At 43.1% G+C, this 21,085-nt stretch overlaps 1 protein-coding gene across 5 annotated transcripts in view; it reads right to left on the reverse strand.

Annotated features, from left to right (window-relative positions):
* Window positions 1–21,085, reverse strand: part of pfkfb3 (6-phosphofructo-2-kinase/fructose-2,6-biphosphatase 3) — a 112,407-nt gene that overhangs the window by 10,873 nt on the left and 80,449 nt on the right. For 3 of the 5 annotated variants that reach the window (XM_078235951.1, XM_078235950.1, XM_078235949.1), the window contains exons 2-14: window positions 17,226–17,351; window positions 15,896–15,992; window positions 14,364–14,430; window positions 13,259–13,333; window positions 12,426–12,482; window positions 12,183–12,307; window positions 10,614–10,821; window positions 8,820–8,966; window positions 7,645–7,749; window positions 6,905–7,034; window positions 6,651–6,713; window positions 6,111–6,175; window positions 1,886–2,062 (exon numbers count right to left, since the gene is read on the reverse strand). In XM_078235951.1, the coding sequence (XP_078092077.1) occupies window positions 1,886–2,062; window positions 6,111–6,175; window positions 6,651–6,713; window positions 6,905–7,034; window positions 7,645–7,749; window positions 8,820–8,966; window positions 10,614–10,821; window positions 12,183–12,307; window positions 12,426–12,482; window positions 13,259–13,333; window positions 14,364–14,430; window positions 15,896–15,992; window positions 17,226–17,351 (1,442 nt within the window). The remainder of the gene's footprint in view (window positions 1–1,885; window positions 2,063–6,110; window positions 6,176–6,650; window positions 6,714–6,904; window positions 7,035–7,644; window positions 7,750–8,819; window positions 8,967–10,613; window positions 10,822–12,182; window positions 12,308–12,425; window positions 12,483–13,258; window positions 13,334–14,363; window positions 14,431–15,895; window positions 15,993–17,225; window positions 17,352–21,085) is intronic. The other 2 variants (XM_078235954.1, XM_078235952.1) reach the window with 1 other exon arrangement.

A 21,085-nucleotide genomic window follows, 5' to 3' on the forward strand; every position in this document is an offset into this window, starting at 1 on the left:
GATGCTGCCAGACCTGCAGAATATTTCCTATACTGGAGTTCATTTCAGATTTCCTGCATCAGCTGTATTTTGTGTTATCCACACCCTGGTTTGAATTAAGCATCAGGTGGTCAGAAAAGCCAAACATTTGTGCTGGGAATGGAAAAAGGTTATATGTTTGAGGCATTTAAACATCTTCCCAGTAATTCAGGTATTGTACAAGATGATGCAGAATTAAATCAACACACTACCATATCCGAAAAGCAATTGTACGTGTACCAATTCCCAAACCTCTTTACACAGCCACCTTTGTACTAACTGGGGTAACCATCACATTCGGACAAACTTGGGAGTAAATTTTATGCTGTGGACACTACTCACCAGGAACTAGCTGATATCTATCCAAATTAGATTACAGCACGTAGAGCACAGATCATGTTGGAACGGGATTCAAATACAGGTCAATGGGTGTGAAAGATGCAGGCTACCCATCTCTCTCTCCCCACCCCCCCTCCACCACCATGCAATACAACTCTTTTATATGGAGTATCCACATCAATAGTGGTGTCAGATAGTAACAACGGCCAAAATCTTCCGTCCTCATTCATGGCTGGGATTTTGTGGTGCCAATTTTGAATGCCAAAATTTCCATTCTCGCTCGCAACAGGTCCCGCCACGGATGAAACTAAAGAACCCCGCCCAGCTACTGAGTAACCATTGCCCCTCTTTCTCCCTCCATGGCTGTTCATGTTAGGCAGGGTCGCACCAGTGAATCAGAGAAATTTACACCGCAGAAGACCATTTGGCCCATCAAATCCACACTGGCCTGCAGCCTCGTGTGTTACAGCACCTCAAGTGCATACCAAGCACTTGTTAAATTTAAATTTGTCTCTTGCCAGCCTTTTAGAAGGAGAGTTTCTATAACTCTCCCCACCCCCTTGTCTTCTGGGTGAAGCATTCTCTATTCAACTCCCCTCTAATCCTTCAAGCAATTACTTTAAAACTATGCCCCTTGCTTATTGACCCTTCTGCTAAGGGAGGGAGGTTCTGAATAGGACGGGAGCAAGCTCGAATTTTAACAAAGGACATTCCTAGTGCAGTCAATGGGATAGAAACTTCTATTCAACTGAGAGATAACATCACACTTCGATTGCTCCTGTACATCACTCTAATATCTAGTAGCTGACTGCAACTTGAATTTTTTGCTGCCTCAACAATCCTCCCAGATTTCACAGCGACGCAAAGAAAAAAAACGGCAACCGCACAATAAAAATGGTTTGGATCCTTCAAAATTAAAATGAAAGCAAACTCCCTTCAATTCAGAATTCCATAATTCAGCTGGAAATCCTAAAAAAAAGGTCACAGCTTTTATTAAGATGGCATCATTAAGACTCACACGAAATACTTGATTAAACAAGGGTAGATTGTGGATTAAGTGGATAAGCTGAATGTGTAACACCACTCAAAAATAAACTGGAGTAGATTCTCAAAGTTGGGCTTTACAAATAAAGAAAGCAGCTCTTAGCGTACATTAACAAGATGGTTAATTTTATTAACTAAAAATACTAGTTTTTAAAGTTTTGAAACTTTGTAGCTCGAGTTTGTGTCTTTCTCCCGTCCTTAAAAATGCACAGTGAGGCAAGAGAATCCCAGGTATATTTAAAAGCAAGCAGCCTGAGCCAGCGTTAAAGAATACAAATCACACAGCTTTTTCAGTTCAGCACTTCCATTCACCAAAGCAGCAAGTAGCGTAATCATTCTCATGTACGGCTACGTTTTAAATAAGCAATTAGTAAGATTAGGGAGCACAGAGCATCGTTTTATGCAGGAGGCATACTCAAGAACCCACAGATTATAAGCAGAAAGCAGCAGCGATAGCCATAATGGTACAGAACATTCGACTAACTTGTCCAGGCAGGGATGTGGACACTTCAGAGGCCAGGCAGACAGGCATGGCTGAGGAAGATGAGGCCACATGGTCCTCTAGACCTTCAATCCTCGGCTTTTTGTTGGGCTCTGGGCTTGCCAGAGGGGTAACACTATTACGGCGCATGAGTGGGTTAGGTCCCTTCTTACCAATGTCCTGGTTAAAGCGAATTCGGGGAGAAAAAACGTAAAAGAGAAAGCTACATTACAAAAGGAGCATTTCAAAAACCAAACTTTAATAAATCACTACAAAATCTATACATCGCCCCTGTCCAAGAGTGGGCAGAAGGGGATGGCATTAATTATGCTAATTAATTGGACCAGGATCATGTGACGACAGAAACGAAAACAGAAAATGCTGGAAAATCTCAGCAGGTCTGACAGCACCTGTGGGGCGAGAATAGAGCCAACGTTTCATGTCTAGATGACCCTTCATCAGAGCTCCGACCAGATTCAAAACATTCGCTCTATTCTCTTCCCACAGATGCCATCAGACCTGCTCAGATTTTCCAGCACTTTCTGTTTCAGATTCCAGCATCCGCAGCATTTTGCTTTTATCGCGTGTCTACAGATACTGCTGTTAATTTACACCTAGTCCTTATGATCAAAGCTGCCCAAGTTCTCACACACCTGCACAACTTTAAAATGGGCACCAAGTTACATTATTCAAAGTAGAAGCCCCAACTAAATGAATTTGACAATGGTATTTTTTAATCTTCAGTTTGTCTACAAAAATTCATTTTGGTAAGACCAATCACACCCAATCGTTTCGCTAGGTTCAGAGATCAGGGCAGAGTGATTTAGAAATACAATGTCCAACAAACGCTTGCATTACTGCAATCAAAGTCTCAAGTTGTGAAAGGCTAGTCTGAGTGAGTCAACCTGTTAACCTCTCTTACCCTAACAGAAAGTTGTCCAAATCTCTCCACTGGTGGCGGATTACCCATGCTTAAAATAAATCACACACAAATTGAATTCAAAATTCCATGTTCCCCACAGAAGACGCCATTGCAACAGCAGGTAGGGGCGGTAAACATCTCACTACAGCGCTGACCTTTCTGAATGACAGGAGATTTCACAGCTCATTGAGTCAATGGCCACAGTTCCTTCAAGCGGCACTAACTGTTCCAATATTAACGGTGACAGGTTTCTTGTACCAACCAATAAACAGCAGAGACAGGTCAATAACATGGCTGTACTGTTACCCTTGCCAAGTAACCAAAAGACAGAATCAAACTACAAATCAGCACAAAGAAAATCAAATCTTCAATTACCTTTTTCCCCCCCAAAGGCTTTAACAGGAGCATTTCAGAGGCAGGATTCAATGATGTATTGTGGCCTTGTATTTTCTCCATGTCCATGTTCTCCAGACAGGAGAATTCTAGATACAGTTTGTTCAGCAAATCCTCACATCCATCCTGTTTTTTCACCCTTTGGGGAATAGTGGGGGAAGTGGAGGATGGGTTTCCGAGCTGGTTATCAACTCGTTGAACACTCACTCCTTCCATGGCCAACAAGTCCTGGCATTGGACTCAAACCCAGAGCTTCTGGTCCAGTGGCAGGGGCGCTACCACTGCACCACAAAGCCTCCGGCTTGAGATACACTGAACTCTGACTACTCAATAGTGTGAGCTTCACATCAGTGTCTATTCCTGTTCCAATGAAACATCCATGCACATGCAGTTCCCAGTGCTGCTGAAGTCACCTCGATGAGATCCACCAACTCAGATTACATTAAGGATCAGACATGCCTCGCCCTAGGCATTAGGCTCACTACAATTACTGGGCCATCAGTGGGATCAAGTCATCTACTAATCCAGTCTAATGGACAATATGGCAATGCAAGAACACAAGCACCTCGCCAAGTTAGCAGTAGTCAGGCATGTCACCTGCTGCTATCTCTGGGGTCAGACAGGCCCTGAGGAGCAGATGAAAAATTCTGCTGTGTTTGTTCCAAGAGCAGCCAGGACAGAGAAAGCAAACCAGTTCCACTCGTGACCAACTCACTAAGCATTACTGTGCATCATGATAAAACTCAGGGACGTAGCAGCATATTTCTGGAGGTTCTTGATCTTGGGACTCATGCATCACATCTGCAGTTGCTGCGCACAAATTAACTGCCAAACTGACCCGTACAACAGCACTTCACATCCACTGAAGCACTCACTCTGGGATTTCCTGGGAGCTGTAATACAGCCTTGAATTCATTTCAGGTCCTTGTGTTGATACCCTTGGCTGCTCCTTATACCTCTACCAGACTAATGTCTACTGCTCCAATTATTGGCCCCTACTTAACTCAAATGAGCCATTTATGGTACATGAGCTTCACTGGCAAGACCAGCAGTTATTGCTTAGCCCTAATTACACTTGAAGGCAAATTTAAATAAGTCACCACCTATTATGCATCCATTCCAAGAACAATAAAAGTTTATGAATATGTTATTCTACTGATTGTTAGTTTGTTATCAACTGTACTTCTTCCATTTTATCCATGCATCACATTAATAGAATTACTTAAACCGTCGAGTCCACTTTGTTTAATATTTAACATTTTGTTTGGGAAAAAAATCCCAATAAGTTTTGATGTAAAATTCTAAGCCAGGTGGAAATATTTTAAATGCTTTGAATTGTGAGCAAAAAGAAAAATACAGTCAAACAGCAAGCACTACTGCCTACACAGGACAGTGCCTGTTGATCAAACCACTTCCATCACTATAGCGGAGACTGCATTAAGTGATCTAAACAGCACTTGTCTCAGCTTGCAGTCAAACGTTTATCGCTAGTGAGTTACTAGTTTAGCTACACTAGTTAGGGGATTAGGTGCTTAACGATACTGCTCACAAACCCCTCAGGACATTTTCCCTTTTGCACACTTGCTAGCAGCTAGCTCAGTAATGGGACTAGAAGAAGCTCTAGGCATTCTTCCATGCATCAAAAAGAGGTTCAAAACGCCATGAAGGATTGCGAATGATCCCCAGATGCTAACAGTCCATCCTCGTTTTTACCAAGTAAAAGACTTCGCACTCTCACAGCCTATGGAAGGACAGGGAAGGGAGACGTGTCTCTTTCACACAAGTGGGTCTCAGGATACAATCGGACTTGGAGGTTCTGCATCCACCATTCAGCAGAACTGAAAAATTTGCTCCAATCCCTTTTGGCAAGTGAAGACTGGATGGAATCAGCTGGCAAGTCAGGATAACCTGCAACGTGGAACACCAGCACACACTGAGAAGTGGCAGGATTCCCATTCAATCCTTCCCAAATCATACAATGTAGAATGAGCTAACTAACCTCAAGATATATGACCCACGGTGACTTGCTGATTCAATACTGACCCAATTATCAGCAACTGCACGTGTTAGAAAGGTAAGGGTTATAAGAGGTCAGGTGACATCGATTGTCATAAAATCCCTACAGTGCAGAAGGGGGCCATTCGGCCCATCGAGTCTGCACTGACTCTCTGACACTGTTTAATCCAGGGCCTCTCCCCCACCCTATCCCTGAAACCCCACGCATTCACCATGGCTAATCTATCCAACCTACACATCTTGGAGTACTAAAGGGCAATTTAGCATGGCCAATCCACCTGCACATCTTTAGACTGTGGAACGAAACTGGAGCACCACGTGGGGAGAACGTGCAAAACTCCACACAGACAGCCCCCGGGACCGGAATTGAACCCGGGTCCCCGAGCGCTGTGAGGCAGCAGTGCGAACCACTGTACTGCCTTTTGGCAAGTAAATCTCAATCTCAAGGTAGCCTTTAAAAGGTCACACTTTTAGAACTACAAGTTTTTTTCCACCCTTAGAATACTCTTCACTCCAGAAATGTTACAAGAAACTTTCACAGTTTTCCCTCCTCAAAAGTCATCTTTGAAATCGAGATATCATAACATAATTCAAAGTAGGCTTTTCCTTCCTCTAAATCAATGTAAGCCAGCCACAGGTGAGCAGCTGAGACACCTCCAGCTAGAAGATTATTTGGCAAGGTTCCCTCTCCCTAATTCAAACTCACTCCTGTGTATCAAACCGCTGTCGCCTCAGTTAAAGGGACTGGAATTTATGCAGCTTGATGTAGAACACTGGGTTCAGTTTTCACCCCAAGCTATTCTCAACTGTATCAGGCAGTTGGCTGAACATTGATGCATGGACTGGTTCACATGGAACCAGGGCCCACATTCTATAAGCAATAAACTCAATACTCACCTCTGGTCGGTCTCTGTGTGTGTTTACGGCCTCCACGTTCAAAAAGATAGATTCAACCTTACAGCCTAATTAAGAAACAGAAAATTAAAACCAGTTACCCACTTGAATTCAAGACAGGGGCTGGGATTCTCCAGCCATTCACACCGGCGGGATTCACTGGTCCTGGCAGTGCAGCACCCCAACCCCGCCGCTCGTTTCCTGACAGCGGGGCTTCGACAGTGGGAATTCCCATCAACAGCGGAGGGACCAGAGGATTCCACCACCAGCGGATGGCACACCATCACCAAGAAACATGCCAAGGGAAAGCTAGCATAGAGGGGAGGATAGATACATTTTTGAACAGTAAAGGAATTAAAGGTTATGGTGAGCGGGCGGGTAAATGGAACCGAGTCCACGAAAAGAACAGCCATGATCTTATTGAATGGCGGAGCAGGCTCGAGGGGCCAGACGACCTACTCCTGCTCCTAGTTCTTATGTTCTTAAATCACACCCGTGATCCAACGAGGTAACAGATTCATGCAGCGAAATCACGCAACTCACCATAAGCGTATGGAGTCAGTTTCAATACTGTGTGAAGAGGACACTTCAGATACGGCAGCTCATCTAGAAACAGAAACAATCCATCAGAAGTGGACACCAACACGGCCTTTAATCCCCATGTGTCACGTACCACACTGAATACTGTGCTTGGTGGACACAGCTGAATCTAATGGTATCGCACGACTGGAGATTCAAAGATGTTGTGCATCATCTAGACTTAGCATTTTACAGACATCGCTGTTCGATTCACATACCTGCACTTTTATCTAGAAAGTATGCAAGGAGGCAGCGCATGACAGCCTGGTGACAGATGACCAAGACATTCCCCTGTCTCTCCAATTCCATGATAACAGGTTCCAGCCGCTGCACCAAGTCTTGATAGGACTAGTAGAAACCAAAAACATAATTCAATTTACGCAGTCAATGTAACATTTTTTTTTGAGTAAGTATTTTCTGGATTATCTACTGTAATATCTTTGCAAAAAGTCAATGAAATAATCCTGCAAAAATGCAACTTTTTTTAGTAAGGGATTAAGTTTATTCTGGATAATCTACTGTAATATCCTTCAAATAAATGCTGGAAGTTGCTCTCGAAATTCCAGCCTTTTAAAGAAAGATCACAAAACTAATTGAAACCTACTTTATAAGCCCCCTAAAGCAGAGTTATGTATGCAATATCTGCCTCTGTGCTTTAAATAATTTAATCTTCAAAACCTTTTAGTCCTTATGTGGTTATGTCTGGTCAACTCCATACAAGCTATTACCACGTGTATAACCTGTTGTATATTTAATACTTCTGAGCCATGCACAGATGACTAGTTTCTAAAAGTGTGAAAGAGGTTTTAAAACATCAACTCCACGCTCAAACTTACAGCTCGACAACCTGGTTTACTTTCCCTGGAGTCCACACCCAGGGGCTTAAATCAATCAAGCACTGTGAGCACCAATAGTAAACGGACTCAAACACAGAACAATTGAACTCTACATAACCTACCTCACCAGTTGGATAGCGGTAATAATATTTGTCTTGTTCGCGTAATGCATATTCCTCCGGGTACTGTTGGTGTATTTCTTCGTAGGTCATGTCTTCACATACGCCCTGCAATAAATACAAAGATACCTTAACTTAAAGCACATCTTTATCCCTCATCACCCCCATGCTATATTAGTCATTAGCATATTTAACTCCCATGCTAAATAATTTAAATTTCAGGCAGTAGATCTCTTGCCAGTGTAGCAGAACCAGTTCCACAATATTGCTGCAAAAACTCAAGGCTTGCACAACTATCGATGCTCAACTTGGGGTCAACATACCTACAATAAAAAATGACTGCCCAAAAAACTTCTATTTATGCAGTGTCCTTCACAACTTCAGCACATAGAATCTCTACGGTGCAGAAGCAGGCCATTTGGCCCATCGAGCCTGCATCGACAACAATCCCACCCAGGCCCCAATCCCTGTAACCTCACGTATTTACCCTGCTAGGCCCCCTGACCCCAAGGGACAATTTAGCATGGCCAAACCACCTAACCTACACATCTTTGGACTGTGGGAAGAAACCGGAGCATCCGGAGGAAACCCACACAGACACGGGGAGAACGTGCAAACTCCACACAGACAGACAGTCACCCAAGGCGCTGAGAGGCAGCAGTGCTAACCACTGTGCCACCCACATCCCAAAGTGTTTTACAGGATCTCTGCTTTTGGTTTTGAAATTCCTACATCCTACAATAATTGAATAAATTTCAAAGGTGAATCCTGAATTAACCAAAATTCTGAACTGTAGCAATGTTAACCTTAGGACCAAATCACACCTTGCCAGGGAAAACCAGTCATTTCCTTCATCCACAGCAATACTTAAGACAGTTGAAATGCAAAGGTTTCTTGTTTACCACTTTGTCGTGACATTATAGAAATGATGGTACATATTTACTGTTCCCGATATACCAGATGATGAGCAGTGTGTATGCTGGGGTACTGTGCCACAAGTTGGTGAACACAAATTGGAGACATGTTTGCTCCCCTAGGTTGGATGTTAACCCTCCAAAGAGAACAGTGGTATGCACCTCAGAGTGCAAACCAGCAAACAGGCTGTTCGCAATCAGAAAGTGAATAGAGAATGTGTTATGGAGAATAGTATCAGAGCGAATTTTTAAATTACCACTTACAGCGTCGATCTCATTCAGTGCTTTCCATTGCTCATAACGACCGCCCAGAACCTCTGCCGTTTGGATGGTTCGCTTCAGCTGGCTGGTCCAAACCTTCAGATCTTTCAGATTCTGCTCCTCCAGAAAGGTGCTAAGTGCTGTGGAAAACTGGAAAAAGTCATTTACGTTAGTGAACCATTCTCAAACAGGTGTTTAATTTTGACTATTTTGTGCTGTAGATCTCTAACAGGTTGAAGATTGAACCATCCAAGTCACTCTGAAATATTTGCTGAAATGACTGACACCAAGGGTATACTGTGCCTCCTTACAACCACTGCTAGGATCCATTGATACTGAAAATAATTCATAAATAATGAAAAAGAAACTCAACCTCCCACTGTCAACCCCCAATACTGTAGACCTACAAAAGAACACAATGAGCAGGGTACTTCACTCAGAATCCCTCCAGTGCAGGAGGTGGCCATTCAGCCCATCAAATTTGCACATAACCCCATTAATCCACCTAACCTGCATATCTTTGGACTCTAAGGGGCAATTTAGCATGGCCAATCCACCTAATCTGCACAACTCGGACACGAAGGGGCAATTTAGCATGGCCAATTCACCTACCTTGCATATCTTCGGAGTATGGGAGGAAACCAAAGCACCCGGAGGAAACCCACGCAGACGTGGGGAGTGTGTGCAAACTCCACACAGACAGTCACCCGAGGTTTGAATTGAACCCGGGTCCCTGTCACTGAGGCAGCCTTGAAGGTCCAAAGGAACTTGGGAGTCCATGTATGCAGATCAATAAAATGTCACGGACAGACAAATAAACCAAAAAGGCTCAAAGGCTGGAATACAAGGTGAGGGAGAAGTCATACTTCAGCTATACATAGTTATTCTACACCTGGGAGTACTGTGCTCACCTCTGGGCACACGTGCGTCACATTCACACCAGAAATAATATACCAGGCTTGGGAGGGAATGTGACAGAATGTAGGTTTATCAGAGTTATACCTCTACTCCAAGGAGAGACGGTACAAACTATGGTTGCACTGCCTGGAATTCCGATGGTTATGGGGCAATTTGTTCATTTGCTCAGGGAAACAGTTAGAGTGGAGAGAGAAACTATTTCTATTGGTTGGGATGTTTAGGGCTGGAAGACATAATCTAAAATATTAGAACTAGTCCTTTCAGGAGTAATATTAGGGAACACCCAAGGATAGGCATTTTGAACTCGCTTCCACAAATGGTGATCTACGCTAGATGAACTGCTAATTTTGAAAAATTGATAAAACTACCTTTTAGTTAGCCAACAAGGGCAGCATGGTGGCACAGCGGTCAGCACTGCTGCTTCACAGCGCCAGGGACCCGGGTTCAATTCCGGCCTCGCATCACTGTCTGTGTGAAGTTTGCACATTCTCCCCGTGTCTGCATGGGTTTCCTCCGGTTTCCTCCCACACTCCAAAGATGTGCGGGTTAGGTTGACTGGCCATGCTAAATTGCCCCTTAGTGTCAGGGGGACTAGCAGAGTAAATATGTGGGGTTACGGGAATAGCGCCTGGGTGGGATCGTGGTCGGTGCAGACTCGATAGGCCAAATGGCCTCCTTCTGCAATGTAGACATTCTAGGATTCTAAGTTAGTAAGGAATAGGGAGCAAAAATGGGGAATATGGACTTAGTTCACAGATCAGGCACAATCTAATTGAACAGGAGAACAGGTTCCAGGGGCTAAGTGGCATATTCCTGTTGACAACACTGATATGTACTGTACAATCCTGGGTATTTAAATTCATGTGTCCTGACAGGTACCTTCTTTCCTCTGTACGACAGACCAGAATCACCACCAATTCGACCTTGGAGATTATATTCACTCTCCCCATGGCGACACAAGTAGATTGTACGAGGCTGGATGTGAATGTTCATCAGATAATAAACTATTTTGCTCTGGATATGATCTTGGACCCGGTTTACGAGGAACCTCCGACCCACATTTATCACCTTGATGAATGACAGATCCCTAACAAAAGGCAACAGAAAGGGAAGAGGGTGAAATAGTTAGCACAAATTGTCAGTGTAATTCATTGCTCTCTGCGGTGACTTTTCAATGGTATTACTTTGACAAAACTGTTCCAGAAATAGCACTGTAAACGTCATGTCCTTTGTTAGAAACATCAGCCTTGGACATCAATTACAATTAGAACTCCTTCAGAATCTCTGCAAAATAGGATGACAGGCAGAGCTTTTCCCAGTCACATGTCCCAACTCTGGATTCCTGGATGGTACGTACAATGGTAGGAATTGAATGGGCAGCGCTATGTGGATACAGAATCATGTCTATTTACACAACGTGGGTGGCACAGTGGTTAGCACTGCTCTTACAGCTCCAGGGACCCAGATTCAATTCCAGCCTTGGGTGACTTGGATCAGCATAGTGTTTGCACGTTCTCCCAGCGGCTGCGTGTGTTTCCTCCAACAGTCCCAAGATGTGCAGATTCGGTGGATTGGCCAAGCTAAGTTGCCCCTTAGTGTCCCAAGATGTGTAGGTTGGGGGATTAGTTGGGTAAATGTGTGGGAATACGGGGGATGGGCCTGGTAAGATGTTCTTCGGAAAGTCAGTGCAGAATTGATGGGCCGAATGTCCTCCTACTGCATTGTAGGAATTCCATGAACTCATGGAGGGTGTGGAGGCATTTCAATGTAGTTTCAATTGGGAGCACAGATTGTAAGTGCTATAAACTGTTCTCTAAAGGCAACTGGTGATTCATAAAGATTAAATTGAAGGCTGGCAAATCTGGAGCTTTCATTATGGGTTTGACTAATTGGAGGCGTGAATGTTGTACAGCATCTCTGGCATTCCAATAGTTAGCTGGCATTGCCTTGGATGATCACCAAGCCCTGGGCACATTGTTATCAACTATGAAGGAACTTCCAGCATGCATTAACCATCTATTACATAAGGGAACCTTTTGTCATACTCAGCCAGCTGATTAAATACCATCTCCACTCCAATTAAATAAAGTTAAGTTTATTTATTAGTCACAAGTAAGGCTTACATTAACACTGCAATGAAGTTATTATGAAATTCCCCTAGTCGCCACACTCCGGCGCCTGTTCGGATCAATGCACCTAACCAGCAAGTCTTTCAGACTGTGGAAGGAAACCGGAGCACCCGGAGGAAACCCACGCAGACACGGGGAGAACGTGCAAACTCCACACACACAGTGACCCAAGCTGGGAATCGAACCCGGGTCCCTGGAGCTGTGAAGCAGCAGTGCTAACCACTGTGCCACCCCATGCAGTATTTGGAATATGTTGCATTGATCAGAAAGTTAGAAGCTTCGGCACAGCATCAATATCAACTGAAAGGATTGAACTTACTTGTCATAATTGTCTGGATCCAGAGGCTGGTACGTTGCTTTGTAGCATTCAATTCTCTTCAGGAAGTCTTCCATTGCATCAGTTCTGTTGCAATCCATGTAATCTGGACTAGACACTTTCACATCCTGTGGATGATGAAACACTATTAATCCGCGGTGATAGATTAAGACCAATTTTCTCAAAGTCTACCCAACATTGAATCGATTGCTATTGGAATGAATACATGATTTTCTCCCCACTTACCATTATATTCGCAGCCACCACACTTGGATCGTCACAAACCGATTCTACAAAAAATACCTGCGAACCAAAGAGAGAACTTTTAATCGTTCCGCACGGGATGGAGAACCTAAATTCCAATTTGTTCGGTCAATAGGAATGCTTAAATGTCTTCTGACCCAAAGGTGTTTCTTAACCGGGCAGAGTGCAAATCCGAAATGAGGGGACCAATCCTGCTGTTGGCCACATGGACGGGTGATGTGGAAAACGGAAACATTTGGACCCATTCTGGAAAGCGCTCAGAGGGCAGGTTTATACTCGGAATATCGGTAAGAGAAGAAAAATATATCCCATTGATGAATGGGAGCTTCACTCTAAAACCAGGCCCCTCTGTGCTCTACACAATCGAGGCATTCCAATTTGTAGCACATATCCTCATTACAAGCCCAAGGAAAGAGTCATGGCGGCACAGTGGTTAGCACTGCTGCCTCACTGCGCCAGGGACCTGGGTTCAATTCCGACCTTGGGTCACTGTCTGTGTGGAGTCTGCACGTTCTCCCCGTGTCTGCATGGGTTTCCTCCGGGTGATCCGGTTTCCTGCCACAGTCCAAAGATGTGCGGGTTAGGTTGATTGGCCATGCCAAATTGTTCCCTAGTGTCAGGGGGAATTAGCAGGGTAAATATGTGGGGTTATGGGGATAGAGCCTGGGTGGGATTGTGGTCGGTGCAGACTCGATGGGCCGAATGGCCTCCTTCTGCACTGTAGGGATTCGAAGATTCTATGAGTTCAAGGTCCAAAGTTCGGGGGGGTGGAGCGGGCAGGCGTAATTTCTGAGTTGTCTCGGAACTGTACTGACCTTCCATTCATTCTCTTTGGCAAAATTTAAGATCATCTCCCTCCTCTCCCTGGTGGTATTTGTAGCATCAAAAACCTGGACAAAATAAAAGCTCAGGTCACAAAAACTTACATTCTACTTCATCATTTGCTTGAAACAGAATTTCAATGCATCAACTCCAGTGGTGTCCATTCCATTCAATGATGTTCAGCACAGCATGCCACTGAAAACAGTATAGTTATAGCACTATGCCGGAATGGATACACAATGTTAAAACATCTAAATGAGAACCAATTACAACTTGTACACTTGGACTAAATGTTACTCTGTCAAGGTAGTCTCAGCTGTTCGTTACATGACCCAAAAAGAATGGTCAAGTTCCAAGCCCTTGGGATGCCCAACTCACGCAATTTTAAGCCATCACTATGTGGCACTTTGCGACAAAGAGGTGGAAAACAAGAACACAAGAAACAGAAGCAGGAGGAGGCCACCAAGCCCTTCAAGCCTGCCCCGCCATTCAATACAATTGGGGCTGATCTATGCCACCTCAACTCGTTTTCTGTGCCATTTCCCCATAGCCCTCTATTCCTCAAACTAATATTTATCCACCTCCACTTTGAATATGTCTAATGATCCAGCCTCCACCACCTGTGAGGCAGAGAGTTCCAGAAATTCACCACCCTCTGCGAGAAGAAATTTCCACGCACCTCAGTTTCAAATGATCAGTCCTTTATCTTGTAGCTGTGTCCCCTGTTCGAGGCTCTCCCATTAGTGAAAACCTCTCACCATCTACCCTGTCAAGCACCATCAGCATCTTATATGTTTGAATAAGGTCACCCCCTCACTCTCATAAACTCCAAGGAATACAGACCTAGACTATTTGTCTGACAATCCTCTCATCCCATGAATTAGCCTGGTAAACCTCCTTTGGATTGCCTCAGTGTTCAAGTTGTTCCTCTCTGTAGGTCGGAGAGAGAGCCAGTGCCTGTTATTAAAAAAAAAAATCCAAAATTATGGGGACCCCTTGCACCGACTCAGTTGAATTCCAGTGATGGTGAATGGGCAGGTGAGAAACCTTGGCAGAGATTATTCCACTACAAAAAGCAGTTATGGAGATGGGACTTACTGCAATCTGGCCACCTTCCTCAGTAAGGTAGGATTTTGCATCTCTTAATGCCGCTAAGGCACACTGCCTGGAGAAAGCAATAAGGAGATATCAGAATGCTGAGTTTAACACTCAACTGAGATAGTCTACAGCTCCCTGAAAGACATGCCAGGGACAATTCTAATGTAATGTACAACGTTAGAATACCCTTAGGTTCAAGTAGGAAAATTAAACTATTGTTGACATTCCTCAATGCACTATTTTCCTTCCCATCTAATAATGCTTACAATGCAGCATCATGAACACTAATGGAACGTACTGGCTCAGACCAATTTCCTCAAATCCAAGAACAGTCACATTGGAAAATTCAGGATCTATACAAGGGATATTCACACAGCTTATTACACTGCTGCAAACACAAATTATCCAGATGATAAATGCTCCTTCCCTCAAATATTGGAGTGTAAACAATCACTCAGTTAGAGGTCTGGACATGAAAATGCACAGCACACAGAGCACTGTGCTTCCAAGTGACGTAGACAGAAGGTCGCCAATGATTTGCAACGTTCAAGCAATTAGAAAGGTTAGAGCGTTGCAATTTGATCAATTCCATTGATTTTCATGGATCCTGCATTGCAAAGACTGGGTCAGCTCTGTGCTTTGCAAATTGTAATTTTGCATCACCCAGACAGCCAGGAGCCTACCACATGCTTCACATCACATGCATGTGCTTCCCTGTACCTGGATCTAGGGCTCTGTCACCTTGTTGTAGGATAGCAAATTTATTTCTCCTCTTCCCAATCCTTTATTGCACTGAGATCCAAACAGATCAACAAAAGGCTACGAGCCGTGAAGATTCTGTTCATATGATCAAGCCTGTGCAAGTGGGTGGATTTTTCTATGGGTTAAAATCAGGCCATGTAGACTTTTTTTGATGGGTTAGAAACAGGCAAAGAGAATTAAACAGTATCCCTTTAGCTTCCAATTTGTTTAAAGTTTATTTATTATTGTCACAAGTAGGCTTACATTAACACTGCAATGAAGTTACTGTGAAAATCCCCTAGTCGCCACACTCCAGGCGCACTGAGGGAGAATTTAGCATGACCAATGCATCTTACTAGCACGTTTTTCAGACTGTGGGAAGAAACCGGAGCACCCGGAGGAAACCCACATGGACATGGAGAGAACGTGCAGACTCCGCGCAGACAGTGACCCAAGCCAGGAATCGAACCCGGGTCCCTGGCGCTGTGAGGCAGCAGTGCTAACCACTGTGCCGCAGTTTATATTTTTATGAAGCTTTCCAACATCTTCAAGTTTGAAACATTATTTGATACATTGGGCGGGATTTTATGACCTCACTCGAGCAAGACCGGAAATCCCCGCCTGAGGTCAACAAAGAATTCCATTGTTGGACTCTCGCCCACTCCGATTCTGTGGCGGGCGAGGAGGTAGAGTTATGGCCATTAATGTATAATAACAGTACTGGAGAAATTAAATATACATGCAAGCATTGTAGTTTGAAGAGTCAGGATACATGCGCCAAAGCTACTCACTTTCTAATCTTCATTGCATCTTCATTGTCATGGCGAAAAAAGTCATAAGATCGGTACCATTTTACAGCCTCTCGACGATACTCTCCAACATTAAAGACTAAATGGGGAAAGGAAGTTATTAGTGTGGCACATTGCACAGGAGAGTTGAAGATTCGATAACTGCTTTTTCAATCTGCATTTTATGTACTCACCTCATTGCTAATCACAAGGTCAACAAATATGACATGATGGAAATATATAAGGTTATGAGGGACTTAAGAGCAGACAGGAAGAAACTTTTCTCCTTGGTGGAGGGATCAATGACCAGGGGCAGAGATTTAAATTTAAGTAAGGTGCAAGAGGGGAAATCGGAGGATTTTGTTTTTTCCACCCAGAGGGTTGAGAGATCCTGCAACTCACTGCCTGAAAGGGTGGTGGAGGCAGAGACCCTTATAACATTTTAGTAGTATTTAAATGTGCTCTTGCGATGCCAAGGCATACAAGGCTATGGACCAAGTACTGGAAAATGGGATTAGAATAGTTGGGTGGTTTGTCTTTGACTGGCACAGACGCGATGGTCTATTTCTTTGTTGTATACCTCTCTGACTCATAGTTCAGGTACACAAAGTTAGCTTGAGCTCAGTATTTACTTTCCAGCATCAAATTCTTCCCGCACTCTGGGCACCACCTGATGGACTTGGATATGCAGAATGGCCTCTTTTGCTGCTATAATGACTCCTAATCTCTTCCCACTTGAATCATCACAACAAATTCTGCATCCATTAAACATAGAAGATAGGAGGAGGCCATTTGGCCCTTCAAGCCTGCTCCGCATTCATCATGATCATGGCCGATCATCGAACTCAATTGCCTAATCCTGCTTTCTCCCCATAACTTGTGATCCCATTCACCCCAAGTGCTACATCTAGCACTTCCCAGGTTACATTGTTTTAAACGGGGGATAGAAATTTTGGATTAAGCAATGGTGTGAATGTACATGGAGTACAAACAGATACCTCCTACATTAGCCTGTACCAATCATCCCAACATTACCATTGGAAATATTTAAAATAAGATCCTTCTTGAAATGAAATACTTTCTTTAATCTCTCCCCACCACATGAGTATCAGAGGATTACCTTGAAGTTCTAATAATATAGTTGAAGTCACGCAATGAATGAATGCTGCAAACCTCAATTACCATAGCCTCTCAGCAGTTCCTTATAACCACACGTGACTGCTCAATAAAGAGAATCTAAATGACTATTAGTCTAATGACAATTCAATTGCGTAATTTAATGCTCAGGCACCAGCCCTTACTTCAATAGTGCTTTGCTGGCTGGTATACTTGCCTTTAGTTGGGGCTCCAATCCAATTGAGGTAGCGAGTCAGCTTCTTAGCAATGTAGGTCTTCCCCCGTGCTGGCAATCCCACCATCACAATCACAGTGGGGGAGTTGGTGAGGTGTGGGACAGATGCTATTCAAGAGAGAAAAAATAAATATGCATTAAGAAATGTAGGCGTGAGACCTAATTGCACAAGGAGTGCCAAGTTCACTTTTCACCAAGAATGAGTCAAGCATTTTTCTCCCACATGGTATTCAAGTTAATCATTTCCAGATATGTATCAGCACACACAACATGTCCTTGTATCGTGCTTGCAACGAACCACAGACAGCAGGTGAAAAGGTGCCTTCAGGGAGGAGTAGTGGGTAAAAATGGAAACAAACTCCCATCAATTAAATTCTTCTATGAGCTGATTCATTTTGATCCGATAAGACTCAAGTTTTTGCAGTCAAAACAAGAGTGTCTCGATAGTACCTCCTGTTTAACTTTCAAGCAAAAACAAAATCAGCTAAAGGAATAGAATATAAAAGTAAGGAAGTACTGTTGCAACTATACAATAAGAAGTCTCACAACACCAGGTTAAAGTGGCTTGTGCTACCAAATAAACCTGTTGGACTTTAACCTGATGTTGTGAGACTTCTTACTGTGCTTACCCCAGTCCAACGCCGGCATCTCCACACCGTAACTATACAAGGCATTAGTGAGATTGCACCTGGAGTATTGTGCACAGTTCTGGTCTCCATATTTGAGGAAAGATTGGACATTGGAGGCAGTTCAGAGGAGGTTCACTAGATTGATTCCAGAGATGAGGGATTTGTCGTATGAAGAGAGATTGAACCGGTTAGGGCCTCTGGAATTTAGAAGAATGAGGGGGTGATCAAATTGAAGTGTACAAGATGATAAAAGGTATGGATAAAGTAGACATGGAGCGGATGCTTCCTCTTGTGGGGCATTCTGGGACGGGAGGTCATAGTCTTAGTATAAAGGGTAGCAAATTTAAAATGGAGTTGAGGAGAAACTACTTCTCCCAAAGGGTTGTGAATCTGTGGAATTCACTACCCCAAAGTGCGGTGGATGCTGGGACAGTGAGTAAATTTGAGGAGTTAGACAGATTTTTAATGGGTTGAAGGGTTATGGGGAGAAGGCAGGAAAATGGGGAGGAGGAGCATATCAGCCATGATTGAATAGCAGAGCAGACTCGATGGGCCGAATGGCCTAATTCTGATCGGATATCTTATGAACTAACAAGACAAATGAAATCTAACTGTGCCTCAATCTCCCGATTCTCTCAGGCATGGCACCGTCGGTACACGATACAGATAGAAGTGTTTTAAATAAAGCACACGGAGCCAAATCGATAGATACAGCTACTGGTAACAGCAATCAACTTTTCAAACAAATACTGCGTGCAAGAGTCTTTAAATCTGCCGATCAGCAGCAGTCCTAAAAATATAGGTTTTAGATCGATCAAAATACTTCCAAGTTACGCCCAAATAAACAGCTATTCTTTATTGGTTTTCCACACAAAAGAAAGGGTTGCTGAATGCAGGAATTAGAAATTAAATATGGAGTTGAATTTCGTTCATTAGGGATGGGAGGGGCGGTTGCAACTTAATACACACCCAAAAACATTTAGCAGATTAAAAGTAATGAATGTGTTGTGTGTCAACAGATGTACTGCCTCAATTTTGTTAAATTACTAGACTTTTAAAATTGCGAAGTCCCCAGGGTTGATTAACAGATCACAATATTGATCTTTTAAAAATGTGCTGGCCTCCCGTGAATATTTCAATGTTATTCAAGTATAATAAAATGTCGGAGGCAATACAATTGGAATCAACACAATGACAGCATTGCCAACCCCCCAGAAAGAGGAAGACAATGGCTTCACTATTTACCCCCGAGTGGAGGTGTACACTTCCCTCACTGAAAGAATGAGGCTGATTAACGTGAAATCAATCTATTCTGGGGAGTATAATTGACTTAAACGGCAAGTAACATATTTAGCCAAATCCTTAAGTTTCATTCACGGTTTGAATAATCCAAAACTAAAAGCACTGTCCACCAAACCCACAGGAACTAAATTGTATTGTAATAGATCTGTTGCTACTTTGGATTTAAAAGAATTATCAAACATGTGAAAACGCCCTTGTATCCAGGGCAACATGGATATTATATCTAGGGCAAATACCATCGGCTTTTACATGACTTTCGCATTACCTCAGAGAAGGAGATTAAAACAGGCACAAATGGCCCAATTTTAACACATTTATACCCTCATGAACTTGAGAGTTAAATCAAGCCCAATGATGCCAGTCTCAATAAGACAATCAAGTTGCCTGGCTTTGCAAGGTTCTACAATCAGCACAGGCATGGAGCACACTCTCCCAGATGATGTCAGTAATCTGCAATGATGCATAAAGTTAACCAGTAAAAAGACTGGCGGCAGGCCTTGTAATATTAAAGATTGAACCAATTATAAAATGATGGTATGCAGAGGGAGAAATTCCTCAACCCACACTGGCAACCCCATTGGAATTAAAAGGAAAACTAGCCAGGCAACACAATTGGAAGCCAAAATACCTGGATGTCTGAAGTTGCACCTGAGTGAGAAGCTTTTTTCTGCCTCTAACGCCCAGCTGACAATAATGAGGACATTTTTGTGCCATCTAGGATGTTTGTGTATAAAACACCCACATATAGCAGAAAATATTGGAAAATCTCAGCAAGTCTGACAGCATCTGTGGAGAGAGAATAGAACCAATCTTTCACTTGGGTCATGATGTGGAGACGCCGGCGTTTGTGGCTTTTGCTACCAAATAAACCTGTTGGACTTTAACCTGGTGTTGTTAAACTTGTCACTTGGGTCACCCAGACTTGAAACGTTGGCTCTATTCTTTCTCCACAGATGCTGCCAGATTTGCCAAGATCTTTCCAACACTTTGTTTTTGTTTCAGATTCCAGCATTTTTTGCTTTCACCCACATAGATCATGTCTTCAGCACCAGAATACTGTGACTAAGGCAGAACTGGAGTAGGCAAATAAATTTGATGCATTTTCACAAGCATAGTCCACAGAAATAGGAAAAGTAGTTCTGGGACACAACAACCAGAAAACTTGGGACTAGTTTATTTATCGATACAGTGTGTTACTCATCATGCACAATTTTGGAGATCAAGTTCATAAATGTTGCTCAAATCTTGCAGTCAACATGTGTGATGCATCCTTAATTAAGTTGACAATTGATGCACAGGATCCAGAACACAAACCAAGATCCACAAGAAGCTCAATGCAATATACTATGTACCCAAGATTCAAAATCTTCTGACCCAGGAGTGAACAGGGGAGAACACAGCTACCATACAACACAGGGCAACCTCAGTCATTTAGATTTAACAGACGATATGCACCCAGGAAGGTTTAAAGACGCCATCTTTCTTGGAATCCATCCACAGATGATCTCCCATTGTATCTGTACACTTAAGATGTTAGAATGCTTTTAACTTATAAAATCAGGTCAAGAGAGCATTCATATGACGTAGAATATAAATGGATTCTACTCAATGTGCATTACAATAGGACCCATCTGGTCTATTACAATGACCCAATATCCTCTGGGGAAATCAAGCCACAACCTAAGCAGAAAATTACAACTATATTCAAAAACAAAATGGTTACATTAATAGAGCATTTCAGATATTAATAAACTGAATAATTAATTTTGTCACATCTCAAATTTCCACTAAGGGAGGGGAATTAAATGTTCATAATATTCCCGATTCTAGAATTAGAATTAAAAATAGTACAGTGGTCAATTCCAAAACGTTAAAAATATAAGGCAGATATCAAATATTGCTTCGTGGTCT

This window comes from Mustelus asterias, chromosome 19 (genome assembly GCF_964213995.1).
Source record: "Mustelus asterias chromosome 19, sMusAst1.hap1.1, whole genome shotgun sequence".
NCBI lineage: Eukaryota > Metazoa > Chordata > Chondrichthyes > Carcharhiniformes > Triakidae > Mustelus > Mustelus asterias.